The 18,594-nt window shown below is 39.6% G+C and overlaps 1 protein-coding gene across 1 annotated transcript in view; it reads right to left on the bottom strand.

Annotated features, from left to right (window-relative positions):
• FGGY (FGGY carbohydrate kinase domain containing) overlaps positions 1-18,594 on the bottom strand; it is a gene marked incomplete at its 3' end in the record, with an annotated part of 102,359 nt that overhangs the window by 25,440 nt on the left and 58,325 nt on the right. Inside the window, exon 7 of the mRNA XM_010169484.1 lies at positions 16,320-16,423. Within this exon, the coding sequence (XP_010167786.1) occupies positions 16,320-16,423 (104 nt within the window). The remainder of the gene's footprint in view (positions 1-16,319; positions 16,424-18,594) is intronic.

Raw genomic sequence — 18,594 nt, 5'->3', positions numbered from 1 at the left:
GATTTTGCTGCTTGTTCTGCACTTGGTAATATCATAAACTTGTAAGACAAAAATCAAACCAATCACAACCAGAATAACACCCTTAAGTAAAAATTATCAGAATTAGAAACATATAGAGAGTATACATCAAAATGCAGACTGGGATCTGAAATTTCTGATGATGACTTGGAGCTCATATTCTAGTTCAAAGTTCAATTCCCGCTTTAGGTTTCCAGACAAAACTTTCAGTACAACCTAAAACTAGGAGACACGGATGAATTCATAGGGACTACTATTACCTCTTATTCCAAATAGTAACCCTTACAAGAAGGGCAGAAAAATGTGAATGACATGCATGCAGAACTATTTCTAATTTTCTAAATTTTCCATAAAACATTAACTGGTCTACAAACTATAGACCAAACAAGGTATGTGATTAATGCCCAGTAAAGAAACCACACTCCCAGGGCAACTCAATTGCTCCATCTCTGAAAATGTTTCAGGTGAGTTATGCGATGGGACTATATACTGCACAACCTGGCTTTATACCTAACAAGAATTAAATAGAGGAAAACTTCACTGAGATTATTAAACATTTCCATTGTGAGGTTTTTATTCAAGGCTAAGTAAGGAAAGGTATTTGAAATTTTTTAAAATCTTATTATTTTAATGAAAGAATATGCTGAATCACAATAATACTAGTTCTTCAACTTGTACTTAATTTATATTTATGAGTATAAAAAGAAATTCATCTGGACCAGTCCTTTCAGCCTTAGGAGTCAAAGCCTCAACTTGTACAAACGAGCATATTAACCATCAGCTTCCACAGAGATATGGTGATTTATACTGTCTGAAGATCTGAACAAAGTGTTTAGACACTTCAATAAGTACTTTAATTTTTAAAAAAGCCAAAGACCCCCATTTCCCATTGATTTCTGGGTGAGGAATTTAGAACATGAAGCCAGCTGTTTAGGTATCCTAATGTGGACTTGGGCATCTACCTTTCGGAAGTATGTTGGCCCTGGTTTTTAGTGTATATAAATCAAACTGCTAGCAAATGTCCATACAGATGAGAGACACCTCTTCAAATGTGGGACAGCAGATACTTAGATACAGAAGAAGATGATGGGGAACATGCCTGCTTCTGCATGTTCGTGTTCTTCATTTCCTACAAGTAGGGAAGAAGAGAGTTCTGGAAGACAGCAGCAGCACTGTGCCTCTAAGAACATCACACTAGCTCCTCAGGCATGCTTCAAAAACTGGAGAACTGGACATGGCTTTACTAGACGTGCTCATCACTCAAGGGGGATACTTGAGTGATGATACACATACTCAAACATTTACTGCTTTAAAACTAATCTACTAGCAGAAACTATAAGGCAGGGTTTGAGGGTTTCCCCCCTCAACAAGAGGATCTTGGTTCCTAAAACGGTTATAAACACATCAATTAAAATGTTGCTTAAAACTGACAATAACGACAAAAATTAGCAACACCCCCCCATACACACATTTTACTCAGCTGTATTTAATTTTACCTTTTAAAATGCAACAGACCAGGCACTTGCCAAGAGCAGGGAATGCAAGAGGTCAGAGGCTGCACTTGCATAAGCAGCTTTTCTGGAGGTCTGCCACCAGAAGCCAGTTTGAAGTTGCATTTCTGAGAAAACCTTCTGACAATGGATGCTATGGGGCTGAACTAACTCACTGTATCCCTTAGCAGAGCAACAGATGCCTCTACACAGCGGCCTCATTTTTAGATAGCAGCCAGGTCCAGCCTCTTAATCTGAGCTGACTGAGAATTTTATGCCTTTTTTTTTTTCTTTTCAATATGCTGCATCAGTCTTCAGCCAATGCTACATATGCTATTAGTATGTCCTAGGGTACAGCCACATGAATAAATGAATATGGGCAAAACTAGGAGGTCAGTTGCCTGGCAAAACCACCTCTACTCATCATCTTTCTGTGGTGTATCGTGTGACAGATCCCAGGGACCTCGCACATTCCACAGGAAACCAGGGCCAGGAGTGTTATTGCAGAGTTGCTGACATCGTGCAAATACACGCTCTAGATTACTCAGTTAATTTCTTCATCTGCTCGTACTCTTATTACTTGATCATACAAAAGGATTTTAAAATTATCTTCTTTTTTTTTAATACTAATCTTATGAAAGAAGCTTGCAATTATATCAGCCTTCAAATATTAACCAGCAAAGCTGGACATCTGAGATTTGTTTTCAATAGAATACTATTTTTCATATTAGAAAATCCTGCTGTTTTCCTGAGGGGAAAATACAGTGCAAGACTGGTACCTACCTCTTGTACAGTGAACTTCTGACTTTCTCTCTTTGCACTCAAAACTCCAAATTCAAAAGCAGAACATAAAAACAGGAAAAAAATGAAGATTATACTGGAAGCAAAATGCCCTTCGTTTTGTTTGCCTTACTATTATCTATTTTAGAATGGTGAGATGTTAATAAAATATCACCTCTCTGCCAAAAAAAAATGTATTTTTATAAATCTCTTTATCAGCTAGGAAAATATATTATTAAAATGAGAGACAGAGAGATAGACAAAGAGAGAACTTTTCAAGCATTATTAAATCAAATTGGATGAGTATATGTTTTATTTTCACTATATATTGCCTACATCATCAGGGCAAGGAAACTCACCTGTAAGAAAGTCAAGTTTGGCTTGCTGCATCTAGGGCTGCATTAAACCTTATCAATTAATTTTCTCCTCAGAAGGACAGAACAGAAACAGAGTGGGTGCTCCAGTTCACAAATGGCACTGAAATCCAAACCTTGCACGAGACTTACCCCCAAACTCTCACAAAGCTACCAGCAATGTACTTGTAGCTCCTTCCTATTCAAACACATCTCCTAGCTGTGCATATGGAGCCTGTCCCTCCCTGTACTTTCTGATAAAAGCATCAGAGGCAGCATACAACCTATATTCTCATTATCTCTCTCTATGCCACAAGAAAGGAGTTGTGAGGAGGTTTAGAGATACCACAAACACAGGATCCATGACCACTGTTTAAAAGGAGATGATGCACCATGGATAAAAGGTGCAAGAAGTGTTAAGAGATGTGATGCATCTCTCAGCCACCTCATCTCATCTTTACCCAGGAGCACTCAGGCCACAGAAACTGAGAGGGCCACATCTGAACATGTTCTTCAAGTTATGTTCCAATTGTTTGCTGAAATTTGCCCGCTGTTTGCAAAATATGGGAGCTGTAACAGGACATGAGTGTTTGGAAGTTGATCACTTAAAAGCACAAGCTAGAAAAGGACCATGGCTTAATGGTATCTGTATCAGAAGCATTAAGCAATCACCCTTCCATGCTACCTGTAATCACTTTATGAGACAAACAATTAGAGAGGGGAAATATAAAAATCGATGTTCTGGAACAGACACAAACTTCTCAAGCTTCTATGAGACCCACAGAGAGGAGGCAGATTTCTGACCATTGAGTGATGACTTTACTGACCCACTGTGAGCAGCACTCTCACATTTGCATTCATGTGGGTAATCCACCCATGAAGCACTAAAAAACTGAATCATACCAATGAATCAGGGTCACTAACCTCACATGTAATGGAAGAGAATGGCAGCTTGGGGTTAGGTAGCTCTACCACCTTGGAATTTGGATCCTGAGACTCCTGTTATAAAGATGCAAGTCCTGAGCACTATTCAGATAAACTAAACACAATGAACAGAGCATCTGAGCAATAAGATCTATCCTTCAAATTGAGCAACAGGCAAAAAGGCCAAGATGGTAGAAAAGTACTCCTGAGAGCAATGGGCAGGGGAGGCTGCTTGTGATCCAACAGATGATCTGCCCTGGTGAGGCCGCATCTGGAATATTGTGTCCAGTTCTGAGCCCTACAGTTCAAGAAGGACAGGGAACTCCTTGAGAGAGTCCAGCGCAGAGCCACCAAGATGATTAAGGGAGTGGAGCATCTCCCTTATGAGGAAAGGCTGAGGGAGCTGGGTCTCTTTAGCTTGGAAAAGAGGAGAGTGAGGGGAGACCTAATTAATGTTTACCCAAGAATTGAGAACCATCCCCAGAGAGGGGCTGGAGCAAGGGGATCAAATAGCTTCTGTATGAGTACAATGAGAGGCCAAGATGGTCTGGGGAGTAGCTTCAGATTAACAGTTAGGTCATTCAGAGTCATATATGAGATGGGTCTCCAGGAGTTCACAACAGGAGCAGAGAGAAGTCTAAACACAGCAGCTGTCCCTGGGTTTGCTCTCTCCATATGCAGGAAAACAACACTGGTGTCCTCAACAGAAAATTTGCACCCTGTAAGTTTTTATTCCTTGGGTGTGAGGTTAACCTCCTGTGTTTATTCCAGGAAGCAAACTTGGAACTAAGCCTGGGACAACTTGAGAATTTCAGCCCTGGAAGAAGTTAAATAAGAATGAATTCATGGGTAATCATTCCAGACTCATTCAATGTTCACCATTTCTATCTGCCTAAATCAGAGATGCAAGAACTTCAAATGCCTTATCAGGGACCCTGACCGAATGCTCAGCTTTGAAACAAAACATTTAAACTAGATGAATTTTGACTGTTCCAAGCTTGCATGTTCACATACATTTACTTCTGCCTTTTATCAGTATCCATTAACACTAAGCACACTTTATGTTTTGGCTTGGGAAAGTATACAGTAGGCACACAGTAGCATATCATCCTTTTCTTTGTATTCACCAAGGTCAAGGTTTCCTGCATAAACTGGCAAAAAAAGACCTTTAATCTGTAAAATTGCTTTCAAGATCCAAAACAGGAAAGAAAAAAGTCCACATTCATGACGGATTCAGAAGCTTTTTGCTAGGCACTTAAGCACTAGCAGTTCTGCATTGATTTTTTTGTTGTTGTTTTATTTAGTGAAATGTCTGGATACAGATATACAGAATAACCTTTTTTTTTTTTTCTTCTTTTTTTTTTTTTTTTTTGCTCATATTTACTGTGTCGCCTTCCTTGAAACGGGACCTACAAATGTTTTGATAAATGGAGTGAAAGGTTGTCTGGTTACACCATAGCTTCTACTTGTGTCCTCTACTGAAATGTCATTATGTACCCTTCTAAAGCAATGCTGCTCCATGACTCACAGCAGTTACTTCTGTGCCTCTCACAACAATAGCTCACAGGGGATATCGTGCCTCAAATGAGCTAGAACAATTTATACCACCCATTTATTTTTACTTCTCTTCCAATGATAGATACTCACTGTCACAAAATGCCAGTTTATGTGAAGATTATAAATCTTACAGCACAGACAACCTAACTGCAGGCCATCTTAAATATGCACTTTATAACACTCCAAGTTGCTGCTACAGTAAATTAAATTCCTGAAAGCTCATCACAATATGAACTAACACTTCTCAATGTTTTAAAAAAATAAAATCAAAAAGTCAAACCAAGGATCCATACAGCCTGCTAACCTGTCGTTACCAGTGGCCATAGGACAAGCATAGGAACAGGGTAAACATAAAATAATTCTTCCCCAGACTGTCTTCCGAGCCTCCACTGCGTTGAGGTTCAAGCAAATTTTTGTTCTTACTTCCAACCAACACAAGAGACCAGGTCTTCACAAGTGACTGTCTGAGACTGCAAACAAAACACATTTTTCACTAACGTTAGCAATGTCTCAGTAAAAAGCTCCATTTGTGCATTAGAAAAGAAAATTACTATAATGCTGAGATGTGGATCAATAGAAGTCTTTTACAAGAGCACTGGAGTGTCTTAAGTGTCTCAGAATTATTCCTTTAGCCCTTCAACTTCAGTTCTGGTTCCTAAACATGCCTCAGATACCACTTGCAGCACTACCTTCTTTTACAAGACTTCTGAGACCTCATCCCAACCTGAGAAGTCAGGAACTGTGCATCAGAACAGCTGAGTCACAAACGCTGGTGGATGCTGCACCTCACTCACCAGACACAAAAACAACTCCACCTCCAAATAATATTTAAAAAACCCCACCAAGCCTCCCAGCCAAATGCTTTGTGTAGTCCAAGGCAGGTCCAGTCCTTGTCACTGTGGCTAGAAGACAGCTGTGTGACATGCTGGGCCAGTAGAGGAACAGAAGGTCTCCATAAGAGAGGCTCCTAGCACTGACCTGCTCCCCAGGATCTGATGGCAGAATTGTGAATAGTAAAGATATGAGCTATCCTGTCTCACAGCCTTTCCTGGAGATTGTATTGTAACAACCTTGTCTTCTCTCAAAAAGTATTTTCATAGTTATATCTCTAATATGCATGCTAAGTAGTCCAAGTCTTGATAACCCCAATCCAGTCAACTCATTGTATCAGATGTTGATAGTCCTGAAGAACTTGGAGCTTAGTAGCTGATGTGAGAGAAATTCAAGGTAAGGGTAGGAAAGAAATATCAGATGTGACATTTAAACAGGAAACCCAAGGGATTTTTGCATGTAGGTATTATTCCTAACCTATTATTTAGGGGGGAGACTTGTTCTTCAAAATCTGCAGTTCTTACTGAAATCAATGGGAAATAATCAAGGAAAACCAAAATCTTATCAAATGAGTTCTGGTGTATTTATCTACTCTGGATGCCCTTCCCACATACCTTAAGGCCTTTCTTATTTATTTATTGCATGATACAGTTAATTTGAGATTTATTTTCCTTTTTCCCCATTAGGTAAGTAAGTATTCATTCTATATTAGTGAAGGCCACTACCAACAACAGTATCACACTTACAGGTAAAATAAATCTTCTGCAATACCCCTGAGTTACTGGAAGCAGATTTACATTACATGGGATATGCTATCATACACTATTTTAACCATATTTTTAAACATTTGAATAACTAAATGGGTAAATCCTGAGAACCTTACTTGGTGTTTATTCAGCCCTTACTTACTGAGACAAACTCCCAAGGACAGAGTAAACACTGAGAAAGGACCTCAGGCCTTCACCCACAGTTATAAACAATGAACTCAGCATAAACTGTGATTCCCAGATGACACTGGGAGAAAAGCAGCAGCTAATGCTTCTCCTCATTTTGCTTCCAGAATGATTATATGAGAAGAGATTTACTTTCTCCCTAATAAAACTTGCCCTGTCTAAGATCTTCTCCCATCCACAGCTGGAGCAGCAAGAGGAAACTTAGCTGAAGAACTACTGATTCATAAGAGGCTGAATAAAATTGGAAATGGAGAAAAAAAGCCTTAGTAAGAGATCCACAGCCCAAATACTGATGAAGTTTACCTGACTGGGGGATTTGTAGTTGTTAAGAAAAGTAAAAAGACACTGAGAAATGCCACTGCATCTACACCACTTGGACCATGGAGTCCTTAATAGCCAGCACTCACATATCACACCTTTCGTTAGCACAGCTTTGGCTTCATGCCCCTATTGTAAGTGGGTTAACTAAGGAAAGGCAACAATCTGACAGAATCACACAGCAAACCAGTAACACTAAACAAAATCTGGGATTTTGACCCCAAATTCCACACTACTTATTGCAAATACGGCTCATTCCAAAATTTTAAAACTAACAGAAATCTATGAAGTTGTTTTTCATACAATTATTGTATTCCCTTGAAAATTCTAATTGTTTCAGGGCCCAGAGACAACCTAACTTATGACCAAGGACATCCTTTATCATATCTCATTTCATTTGTATTTTAGTTATTTTACAGTTCAGGAGAAAGTTCCTGTAAGAAAAGGAGCATAAAATGGAGTCCTTTTTGTTCACCGTGAGATCTACTCACACAGAATAAGCAGGCTGCTTCATAAATTCGTGCCTACTCACAAAAACAAGATAAACGAGGGATCTGGGAAGGCCATTCAATACATAAATATGTTTGTGATGTGAAAGAAATCTCCTGTCCAGCTCTTCTCAGAACAGAACACTCCAGGAAGACACTCAGGTTTGCTCAAGACTGTGGGCTTCAGGCTAATCCATTTTTCTGGGCCTAGAGAGGAGCAATCAGAACTGATTCGTTTGCAGCGTTGATGAAAGAGTTGTACCTGTCAAATCTGATATCATCACTTTGAAGAATATAGAAAAGGAAAGACAAAAATCTTCTGTTACAATGAAGGGCCACCACTGCTGCTGGACTTAATGAATAAAAATGATACACAAAGAACGAATCAAAATTAAGTTGCTTTATCCTGTCCTCTACAATGGAGTGATGCTTTGCTATCTGAACATCAAATGAAGGAAGACAATTTTGTAACTTTCTGAGCTACAGAATTCAGAATACAACCTCCTTCCTACAACAGAAGAAACAAAATCCTCAAAACCTGATTAAAATATACAACTGTTATAGGGAGGAAATAAAGGAGCAATGTGCTAGCTTCTAGAGCTACATGTACTAACAGGTAACCTTCAGTCCCACAGTGCCCTAAGTAGAGAGGCCCAAATTAGGCAGCCCAATATTTCCATCAGCCAAACCAGATAAATCTTACTAGCGTCAACATAAGTATGTATGAAGCTCAGTCTCTCTTGCTCACTCTTTCTAAGGCAAAACATGGGAAAAGGAGTGAGGAACAGGAAAGAAGCCCTATTAGCAGTCAGACCTGGAGGAAGCCCAACATATGCCTTTATATCCATTGTGCTCACATTAAAAAGTACAGAAAATCCAAGGAAGGAAGAAAACAGATCTGTGGTTACACACTGTTTATCATACAGTGCAATATACCATGGTCTGTAGTGTGTAACTGCTGTCATTTTAGAACAGGGCAGAACCTTGCAACACACAAGGCAAAATTTCCAACTCAGATGTCATACACTCCCAAAGCACTGGATAGGTGCAGTTTGTAAAAGTAAGGACATAACAATTAAAAACCTACTAATCTATGAAGTGCCTCAGTCTCTCACCTAATAAAACTGGAATAACAGTTCCTACTCCCTTACCCCATTCATTCACTGTTGCAAAGAATCCCAAGACGACCAAAGGGAAGACACTGCAGAAAGGCTCAGTATTATGAATCTGACACCCTAATACATGGCTCTGTGTCACACAGGGTACTTTGCAGTTAACCACAGTATGGAAACCACCACGTCTGTTGGAATTTTCAAAGCAAGCATTTTCACTGATGTCAGTGAAACGTCTTGAGAATATCAGCCTTCATATGGTCTTCAAGCAGAATATTTTTCAAAGCATTCGCTCTGTCCACATCTATTCTTTGAGCCTTTGAACTCAAATGATCTGTTCACAAAAGGGAAGGAGAGCTGACCGTACAGTTTTCTGGAAATGTTACTAAAATTTATCTAGTTTATGCACAAGAGAGATTGTATTGCTTTCAGCTGCATCCCCCTGAACAGGTTGATTACCAGCAAAGCGATGGGGTGCAAAACTTGGATGTCTCTGACAGACATACACTAAATAGGAATGTCCCATTCTTCCCATTCTCCCAGTCACCACGGCATACCTGAGCTTTGAATTATGTCAGGCCAGGAACAAAGGAATCTTGCTTATAACAAAAACTTTTAATAATTCATTTACTGAGAAGGCCTCCCTTTCATCTCTGCCAGGCTTTGGGAAAGGCTGGGAGGCAAGCAGAAATAAACATTATACAGACTCACCATTGCTGGCTCTAAAGTAAACTCTCCAACTTCCTATTTACATTTCAAGATCTTAAGCTTTGTGGTTTACTAGTTCTGCAAGTAAGTGCTTTGGGTTTTGGAGGCTGCCTGCACATGATCTCCCACCACTACTGAAGTCTTCCTAGCTTTTATTAATACAATAAGGAGGTCAGAAAAGCTACAATCTTTTATATACCCTGCTAGCAGAAATATTTTACTTCTCACCTTTTAAAAACAAAACAATGCAAACAAAGCATATAATGCCAAATTAATGCCAGTAATGGCGATATTACAGCTTTGTTTCTTTCTTTTTTTAAACCAAGGATGCTAGAACATGGAACAAGACAGTCTCATTTAAAAAGGGTGTTGAGAATGTCTGAGAGACAAGTAGAAGAAAAAATCTTATGGATATGTGACCCTTCTAAGGCCATAGGCTGAAAAGGCAGCTAAATAAGCTCTGTGACCTTTTCCTCAGAAGGCTAAATCTGTGTACACTAAGGACGGGCAACCTGTAACAACAGACATGAAGTAAATGTGGTTTTCATTTCATAGAGCCCTCCCTGAATGTAAAACGTCTTCATTAGCTGGGAAGTCAGCACTCTGACTGCTGCCAAATGCAATATAGAAGCCAGAAGAACTGAACTGAACGAGGACAGAGCAAGGGAGAGGTTCTTGTGATACTAATTTATTTCTCCCATTTGAAAGACACCAGCTCTGTGACTCATGTGCAGAACAGGCCTTACAGAAGAGGAGAATATTAAAAAAGGCAAGAGGGCAGGCGCTTATCAATTTCATAAAGCTTGCACAGATCATTTCAAAAACTTGTCTAGGTTGCCCCAGCTTCAATAGATTTGCTTTTATTTTTATTTTTTTCCTACTGCATTCCTCCCCCTTCTCCCCGCTTGCCTGACCCTCCCAAACCCAGCCCCTTTCCCCTGGTCAGGAGAAGGACAAATTGCTGCCTTTGCTAAAGCCTGGGTCACAGCCAGTTGGCACTTGGACACGTTGCCCTGGGCTTCTGGCCCCATCCCCTCGGAGACTGCACGTTTCATGTCAGGGCTGCATGTGCAGCAGTGACTGAAGAGCGCGAGGCTGAAGTGCTGCACGCAGTCCTCCCAACTCCCTCTCCAAAAACACATTGCTTAGTGCCATCCCACTAGATTAAATATAGCTGTCAAAGCAAGTACCAGCCTATTTAGTTCCTGCAAGTTTTCCCCTCATCACAGATGATTTCAAGCAGCTGAGGAGTCCCTGTGTAGTAATTACTCCAAAGTCTGCTGCTTTAACAACGTGGCATGTTCTGAAGAGGAGACTCTCGTATCAGAGCCAAAATACACTGAATCCACTTGCTGGTCTGGCTCCCACCGAGATTACAGAGATCAGGCTCTGAGAACACTTTGAGCCAGCATGTCTCTGCAGTCTCCACTCCAGGATGTACTGCAAAGGACACGTACTGTGCATGCTTTGGGGGTGGAAACGTGCTTTACACTCTATTTGTGTGAACAAAGCTGGCAGCTTGGGCGGATATTGTGGAGCAAAGAAGCTCTATTGTGTTTGCCAGTCATCACGAGAATCAAATTAACAAATTTAGAATAAGTCAATTGGGCTGAAGTTCCTTTAGCAGAAAACACAGGGAAAGACTAGTCAGGCTTGGTAAAAGAGAGTATGGGATATTCTTCCTGAAATAATCCATGGTAAACACTGGGACAGCAAAATGATCTGCTCATTTTACTGTTCGTGTCGCTACTCAAGCTCTGTATTTTAGATCATGTAGTAAATCTCAAAAGACAGAGGATAAATTACTTGTGCCTCTCCAATTTAAAAAAATGACTAAATTATAAGTTTCAAACCACATACACATTATCAACCCAGGGAGAAAAGAACTGCACACCAAGCCAGGTGAGTCAATTCCCAACGACAAGAGTCACAGAAGTAACAAACACACATGCAAAAGAAGAGACTCCATCTATGCCTGAAAAGCTTTCCCGACAATCTGAAAAAAGAAGTTTTGAGTACAGAGAGCTGATAAAGAAGAAGGAATGACAGTAGAAGCACACAGATCACATCACCAAATGAAGAGGGAAAAAAAATATCAGAGACTCTGGATAGGAAGGAAAACAAACCTTGTATGTTGGGACTCAAAATGCCAGCAAATTCAGCCCCCTCTGCCTCAGTCAGCTGAAATCAGGCCAGACAATGTTCCCATTAGAAGCTCCCCAGCTACTTCCTTCAGCTGTGAATCCAAATAGGTGTTAAATCAAGAATGACAAGTATTTTCGTAATAGAACAACTGTCCTGGGACAAGTGCAAAGGAAAACACCAATCTCTAAGTGAGCCTAATTCACCACAAAATAAGCAGAAATGAGAGTTTATATACATTTAATGAACAGAGCTATTTTATTCAATGTGCATAAATAGCACATATCCTACACATACACAAGGTTAGCAAGGACCCCATACTGCAGACAATGAAAGAGAAGATGTGGTGTTGCAAAAGAAGATCCCTGCTCTCTCTCACAAAGTTTTTCAATATTTCTGAATCTTGCAGCTCTGCACGCACGTCATCCTTGTCATCCATAGAAGACCCAGTCTGGGGGAAGAGGCACCATGCCCTAGTGACTCCATAACTCTCACCACTCTCAATTTTCCCACTCCAGAACTATCTTTTATTTCTTCTTAGTGTTTTAAATTACTTCAAATTCCTTTCACAACTTCTGGCTGCCAAAAGCCAGTCCCAGTCTAGTCCCACTCTGTTAGGTGTCATGTAAGTTTACACAAACCTGTAGTCTCTTTGATAAAAACCTTACAGTCTAATGAAACATTTGAGGGGGGAAAAAATAAAAGAAGTTTTATTATGTGAATTTAGAGCCTACAAGAAGAGTGCTATGGTAACACCAGGTATGGGTAACTGCAAGATGTATCGAGCAGAAAGAAGCAGCAGTACTGCTAGATCACTTGCTCCAAGGAATACCAATAAAATTTCTATGTACAAGTACCCTGTCACACTGCTCGTTCCTAACACTGTTTTGCTGTTTGCTAACTGGTACCTGAGAGTTAACTCAATTATTGGTGGTTTTACACATCTGCAAAAGGGCAAGCATGCTTGTGTTCACGACTGGGACAAGATAATATAGATGTCTGTACCTGAAATCCCTCCAATCACATAAAGGTTTCAGAAGAAACCAAAGCATTTCTGAAACCTTTAAAATAACCCATAAAACCTGTAAGACACTGGCAGGAAGACAGGCTTCTAGGGAAACCAATTACCTCATTCCCAGAAGTTAGGGCACATGTGTTAGTTAGACTCATGCAACCTACTAGTTAGGAATAACATGCAAGCTCCTACTTAAATGCCTCAAACCTGCTCCTATTTTACTGTGCAAAACTACTCACACATTTTGTGTAGTTGCTATGGCTACACAAGGAAAGTCTCCTAAAAGTTCCAAAATGAAATGTGGGTGCTGGAGCTTAGAGACCCTGTCTACAAAGCACGATAACATGCAGCAGCCCACTCAGAAAAGTCAGCACTGGGTATCTGTCACTTGAAAGGAATACCTACGCTGCACAGACAGATCAAAGCCACAGCAAATAAATCCCAGCCCTAAACTAAGGGACAATCCTTCACAAGTAAAAGGACATCTTACTTGCCATTCCAAATGCAAATTCTGCTCATGACTTTTGTTAGGGCAAAGGAGGCAGCAGAGAATCATGTAAAATGAATAACTGTCCAAAAATATTCAGAAAACCATCTTTTCTTTTCTTTTTCCTTCTGGATAATGGATGAGCCCTGAGGTGGCAGTGACTTTGAGCAACTACCAACTCAGACCTGGACTTGGATCAGTAACCTAATTACAACATGCTTTTTGCTTCTTTCATGAGCTATTCAAGTATCTCAACAGAAACATAAAATGTTTTGTGTCTGTCTGATTACCCCAAACTGTCAGTGGTTAATTCCTAAAGTGTATCCTCACTTAAAAATGGTAGTTCTACCACAAATTAAACTATTATAGCCATGAGTAAAATTAGGTTTCACATTTGTACTTTCTAAAATATCAAAGGCGTGATTAGCAAAGTCTTTTGTTCAAGATCTCTAGAGTCCTTGAGGTAATGAAAACTGGGTCATGGAGTAGTTTCTCTTAAAGTAAATGCTGTGTTCAAGCAGTACCTGCTTCTGTGACTCACGGAGTATTCGGTCTAGAGAATAGAAAGACTTCACCAATACACAGACAGCAACAGTAGTACCCCTGCCCTCACCAAAAAAGGAGGAAGGGGGGGAAAGAAAGGCATAGCAGATGATTTTGAACAGTTTCCTGTTACAATCCCTTGAAAGAAATTTAACCGTACTTTCACCCTGCTTTCTGTTTTCTGAATTTCTCCTGACAGTTGGCTCTTTCGTTTGCCAGAACCACAACAAAGGACGGCCTTGAGTTTCCACACAGGCCATTTTCTCCCTCTCTCGTCTCTGATCATCTCACAAAGGTATTATTGTTGCTGGCTCGCTGGGGCTCAGTGCACCTGAGGCAGATCAAAGGCACTTTTTAATGCCCGCCTGACCACACAGGTCTCTCTCCCACTGCATTAAATTAAACTCGATGATTAATCTCTGTAGCCCTGAGGGTCCCTTGGTGCACAGGGAGAGAGAAAATATATATTTCTATCAAAACACAAGTATAATATACTTCCATTTTATAGCCCTAATTAAAAAAAGGAACAGCTCATTTCAGCCAAATGCAGCTGCATATAGGTCCCATTAAAACTCAAATACAACTGCTCTGTGTGCTCTACATTCACTTCACACAGTCTATACAGGTAATAGATAAAAGAATGGTAAAACAAAGTCCTTTCACAGATTAAATCCAGAGAAGTTTAGGATTTGGTTATTGTCTGCTGGCTAGATTGTTATACCTCTGAACAGATGAGTGAAGGAAGGCAGTTAAGGAAATGATTATAAAATGCTGAGTAGTTACATTTAAATAAAAATCTACTTCAGTCTAGCCAAAAACTGCACAAGCATCTATTCCTGAGTTTGCATTCAAGTGATTAGAGCCTTAAAAGGTTCTACCTTGTCTATGGTGTGCAGTCTGTGTATGACTTTGGGGTTGCTTCAATGACAGAACAGAACATTGATTAACTTCAACATGGGCTTTATCATGTCACTTTTGTTACATTAGCATATTTAATAGAGCCACATCTCTCATGGTCATGGAGCATGCACATAAAAAGCGCTGTGAAACTGTTACATGCCATGCTCTAGTCTGGGAAGCAAAACAAACTATAGTAGTCAACTGGTTCTACATTAGAACTTATCAGTATACATATATTAAAAATTAATAAATAGCCACACACATCTTCTCCAGGGCTAGTTGTATCAAAGGAATAGGTTAGAGCCACCTGGCCCATTTCCAACTGCTCAACCTTCTGGAGAAACTGTCTGAGAGCTCTTCACCTCATTTCGGTCCAGTATTATGTCTCTATTAACCCAGCTCATTTTAACAATTTAAACTAACTCAGCTAAATGAAACAGGTTAGGAAGAGTTCAAACATACAGCTTCTTCTGAAAGGGCAGAAACCTCCATAAAAAAAAAAAAAAAATGGAAATAATAAAAGTAGTGACAGGCTCAAAGGGTGACTTCTTCCCCCAGAGCTGGCATTTGCAGGGTGCCCTGCCTGCACCATGACAGATAAAGAGATACCAACGTACTTTTTCAGAGACAGCCTAAGATAAGAGTGGTGGAGTCTGAGGCTGGAAACTCTTGTTTAGGGAGGAATCCACATATATTTCAATTGGTCTACAGGATTTAAACTTTTGTTAAATGCTCTGCTTCACAATACTGGGATTACTCACATCTTTAAATTCGATCATGTGCTTAAATGCTTTGCTGAACTACAATCCATGTGACAAGATCACCGTTTACTCATGCTCAAGCTCACTGTGTATTCATGCTGTTACTACGAAGGCAACTTAGCTTGCTGTTAAGCCTGATGTTTTATTAGCAGCTTCCTTTTTTCTCTACTGGAGCTCTCTCCATGAAGCGTGTTAGTCCTCTAAAAACCTCTATCACTCCCATTGACATTTGCTCGTTTAGGAAAAATCCAAATTATAATCAGTCTAAATTTAAGACCAAAATGAGTTTTAAATAAAAAACGTGGCAGAAAAAGGTACTTATCTAAATGGAATGCTTTCAGACTCATACATTTTAAAAAGGTATAAATTTCAAAAGCAGACACTAAATTTTAATTGCAATCTCAGAAAAAGCTTTTGTATTAATTTACTGAGAAAAATTAGCAAAGTGAAAATTGCTTATCGGGGTTTTTCTTTCTTTTTAGTCATGATTCGTATCATAATTCTATACATCATGGCAACTTTCAGAGGTAGAAGGATTTATATTGATTAAGTGAAGAGGTGGGGGAGAAGGGCTGTGACTGAAGACATGCACTCCTTCTCCAAAGACACTATTCTGTAACACATTAGTGACAGGCTTGTCACGGATAACTCAAGCTCAGAGTCTTTGGCTCAGATTTCAGGCTGCTCTTTAAGCCACTCTAGCATCGTGGTTTTTACTTTCCATGTCATTTTTCAGTATTGATTTCTACTTCTATTAAAGTTCTCGCTTAAAAGCAAATGCATGGTAATATATAATTAATATCCAAAGGTAAAAGATAGAGTTACCAGAAAAAAAATTCAAGGAAAAGGAAAGGGATGAGAAGCACAAAGGTCATTTTTTCCCTTCCAAAACATTAGTTACTATATTCTGTACAAATTAGGAATATGCATACAACCTACCCCCATGTGGCATGAAGATGTTCCACAGATCATAGCAACTCGGGATGTAATTGGCTGGTTTTCACATGGCAGGTTATGTCCTTTCACATCTGCTCCAATTACTCCTATTAAAATAAAATTAAAATTCTATTTTAAAGAAGAGCAAGCCAACCCTCGCAAAACAGAGCTTATCCATACATAAATAATTGCAGAGTATCTATCTCACACCACTGCTACAAATCAAAAAAAGTCTCCTTAGTCAATAAACAAAGTTATTTTGTTAAATGAGCTTAACATGTATTTTTATTTTGGACACATGATGACACAAGATGATTCCTTCTTTGTTCATGTTTATCATCATAATTTTTAAATGTTATTTTCACTATAACCTGACCTTTATTCTGTGAGGCAGTACACCAATACGCAGAATAAAAGCTTGCCCTGTTGTGACAGGCACTACAGTAGGCTGCAGATATGTTTATTTGTTCACAGTTTATCATGCATATACTGTATGATGTGTTTTGTCAGGGGATGAGTTGGAGAAAGGGGTAACTTGGCAGGAGACTGGAAGGCTGCCAGTTTTGTTGTCTTCACTGTTGCTGCTGTTCTGTCCATGTCAGACAGAACCATCTAAAGAAAGATGACTCCTTCCCTAAGAGGAGCTGTGCTTGGCTCTGAGGAGCTTCTGCGTGCAGGACAAGATGGGAAGGAGAACAAACTCAGCAAGCACTCAGCCCACAGCACAAACACGCACCAGGAGATGCCAGAGAGGAGCCAGGAGCTTGCTTACAGAATAGGACAGACCTACAGCCAAGCTTCAGCACACACCACATCAGGCTTAGCTCACTTCAGGGGCGGCTAAGGTGGAAATCCTGACCTCTTCTCCTCTCCTATGTGGCATTCAGCAAAACACAGCAGCCCAACAACTAATATTATTTTTTGTTTGTCTTTTTTTTTCTTCAGCATTCCTTTTCAACTGGCAAACTGGTCACCAGATTGTGCATTGGATCTGCACCTGCACCACACAGTCTGGTGACCAGTTTGCCAATCCTGCTTAAAAAAAAAAAAAAAATATCTTTCTCCTCACTGTAGCAGGAACATGAAAGCATTTGCTGGACACGGTGAAAGATGTCAAGTGTTACTGCTGGTTAGTATGCTGCATTTCATTAACACCTTCTTGTTTAGGTCACCACTTCAAGACTCTGTTATTAAACTGGCCCGTTGGGTTTGCCTTACCGTGGTTGCCACTGTTCTCATGGTATTATCATTGTTGGTAGTTACCTAAATAATCAGAAAATTAAGGTCTAAAACTGTACAGTCTTTAAAAATCTGTCCTTACGTGCCTTTATCCTAGCTGGCTTGTAACTGTGTAGTAGCATAGCTGTCATACACAGAGGTTATTTGTGAGGAACAAACGAAAGCTACGAGCATGGCTTCTACCTCTTATGCTTTATTTTTCACTGCTCAAGCACAGCCATGCATGAGTTCATATTAAGAATTTTGGGTAGGGTTGTCTAAAAGGCAATTTCCTGTACTAGGCAACACTGTAATCGAATTTTTTAAAGAAGTTAAAAATATTGTTCACACTTCAGAGGGAACAAGCCTATTAAACTGAATTGTCAGCATATGTTGCAAAAGTATATTCATAAACAATACAAAATGGAAGTGCCTCATGTTTAGATATTTTGAATCACTAAGAAAACATGCATTCTGCAAAATATGCATTCTTGGCCTTTTTGAAATCAGTGGGATTTTGTCAGTGGCTTTACTAGTGTTCACAGTTTAGGCTAGAGTCTTCCTATTTGTGATTGACTGAAGTCAGACAGCAAATAAGTCTGGAATATTCCCTTAACAACAAAAGCTAAAATATTTTATTCACTAAAAATAATTTAATTGCTGTTATAAGTCACCTTCACCTTTAACAGTTGGGATTTTTCATATTCTGAGACAGACTCAAAATCTTTTGAAGACTCTCAAGAGAGACTGAGAACAAGAAGTCTGTATGCAACACAAAATGCAGGAGAGATTTTAGAAAAGCAGGTGATGCTTAGCATGAGTACTTTTGGATCTCTTCCACAGTGACAAAGAATTTCAGAGACTGTACAATAAATTGTCTAGATTTGCTGAAACAATGATGATGTCTTTTTAAAAGGTGCAACGTAAACATTATTTTTATAAGGCCAGTCCCAGAAGACTGGCCTCCCATACTCACATTTTTATCTGTAGGCTCTTTTAAATTAGTACAGTAGGTTAAAATGTAAGACATACCTAGTCAGCTTTTAGATTTTTATTTTTC

Source organism: Antrostomus carolinensis, unplaced genomic scaffold, assembly GCF_000700745.2.
Source record: "Antrostomus carolinensis isolate BGI_N321 unplaced genomic scaffold, ASM70074v2 scaffold19146, whole genome shotgun sequence".
Classification (NCBI taxonomy): Eukaryota; Metazoa; Chordata; class Aves; order Caprimulgiformes; family Caprimulgidae; genus Antrostomus; species Antrostomus carolinensis.
Note: the sequence above shows the minus strand (reverse complement) of the source record. Positions and strands in the feature narration are given on the sequence as shown.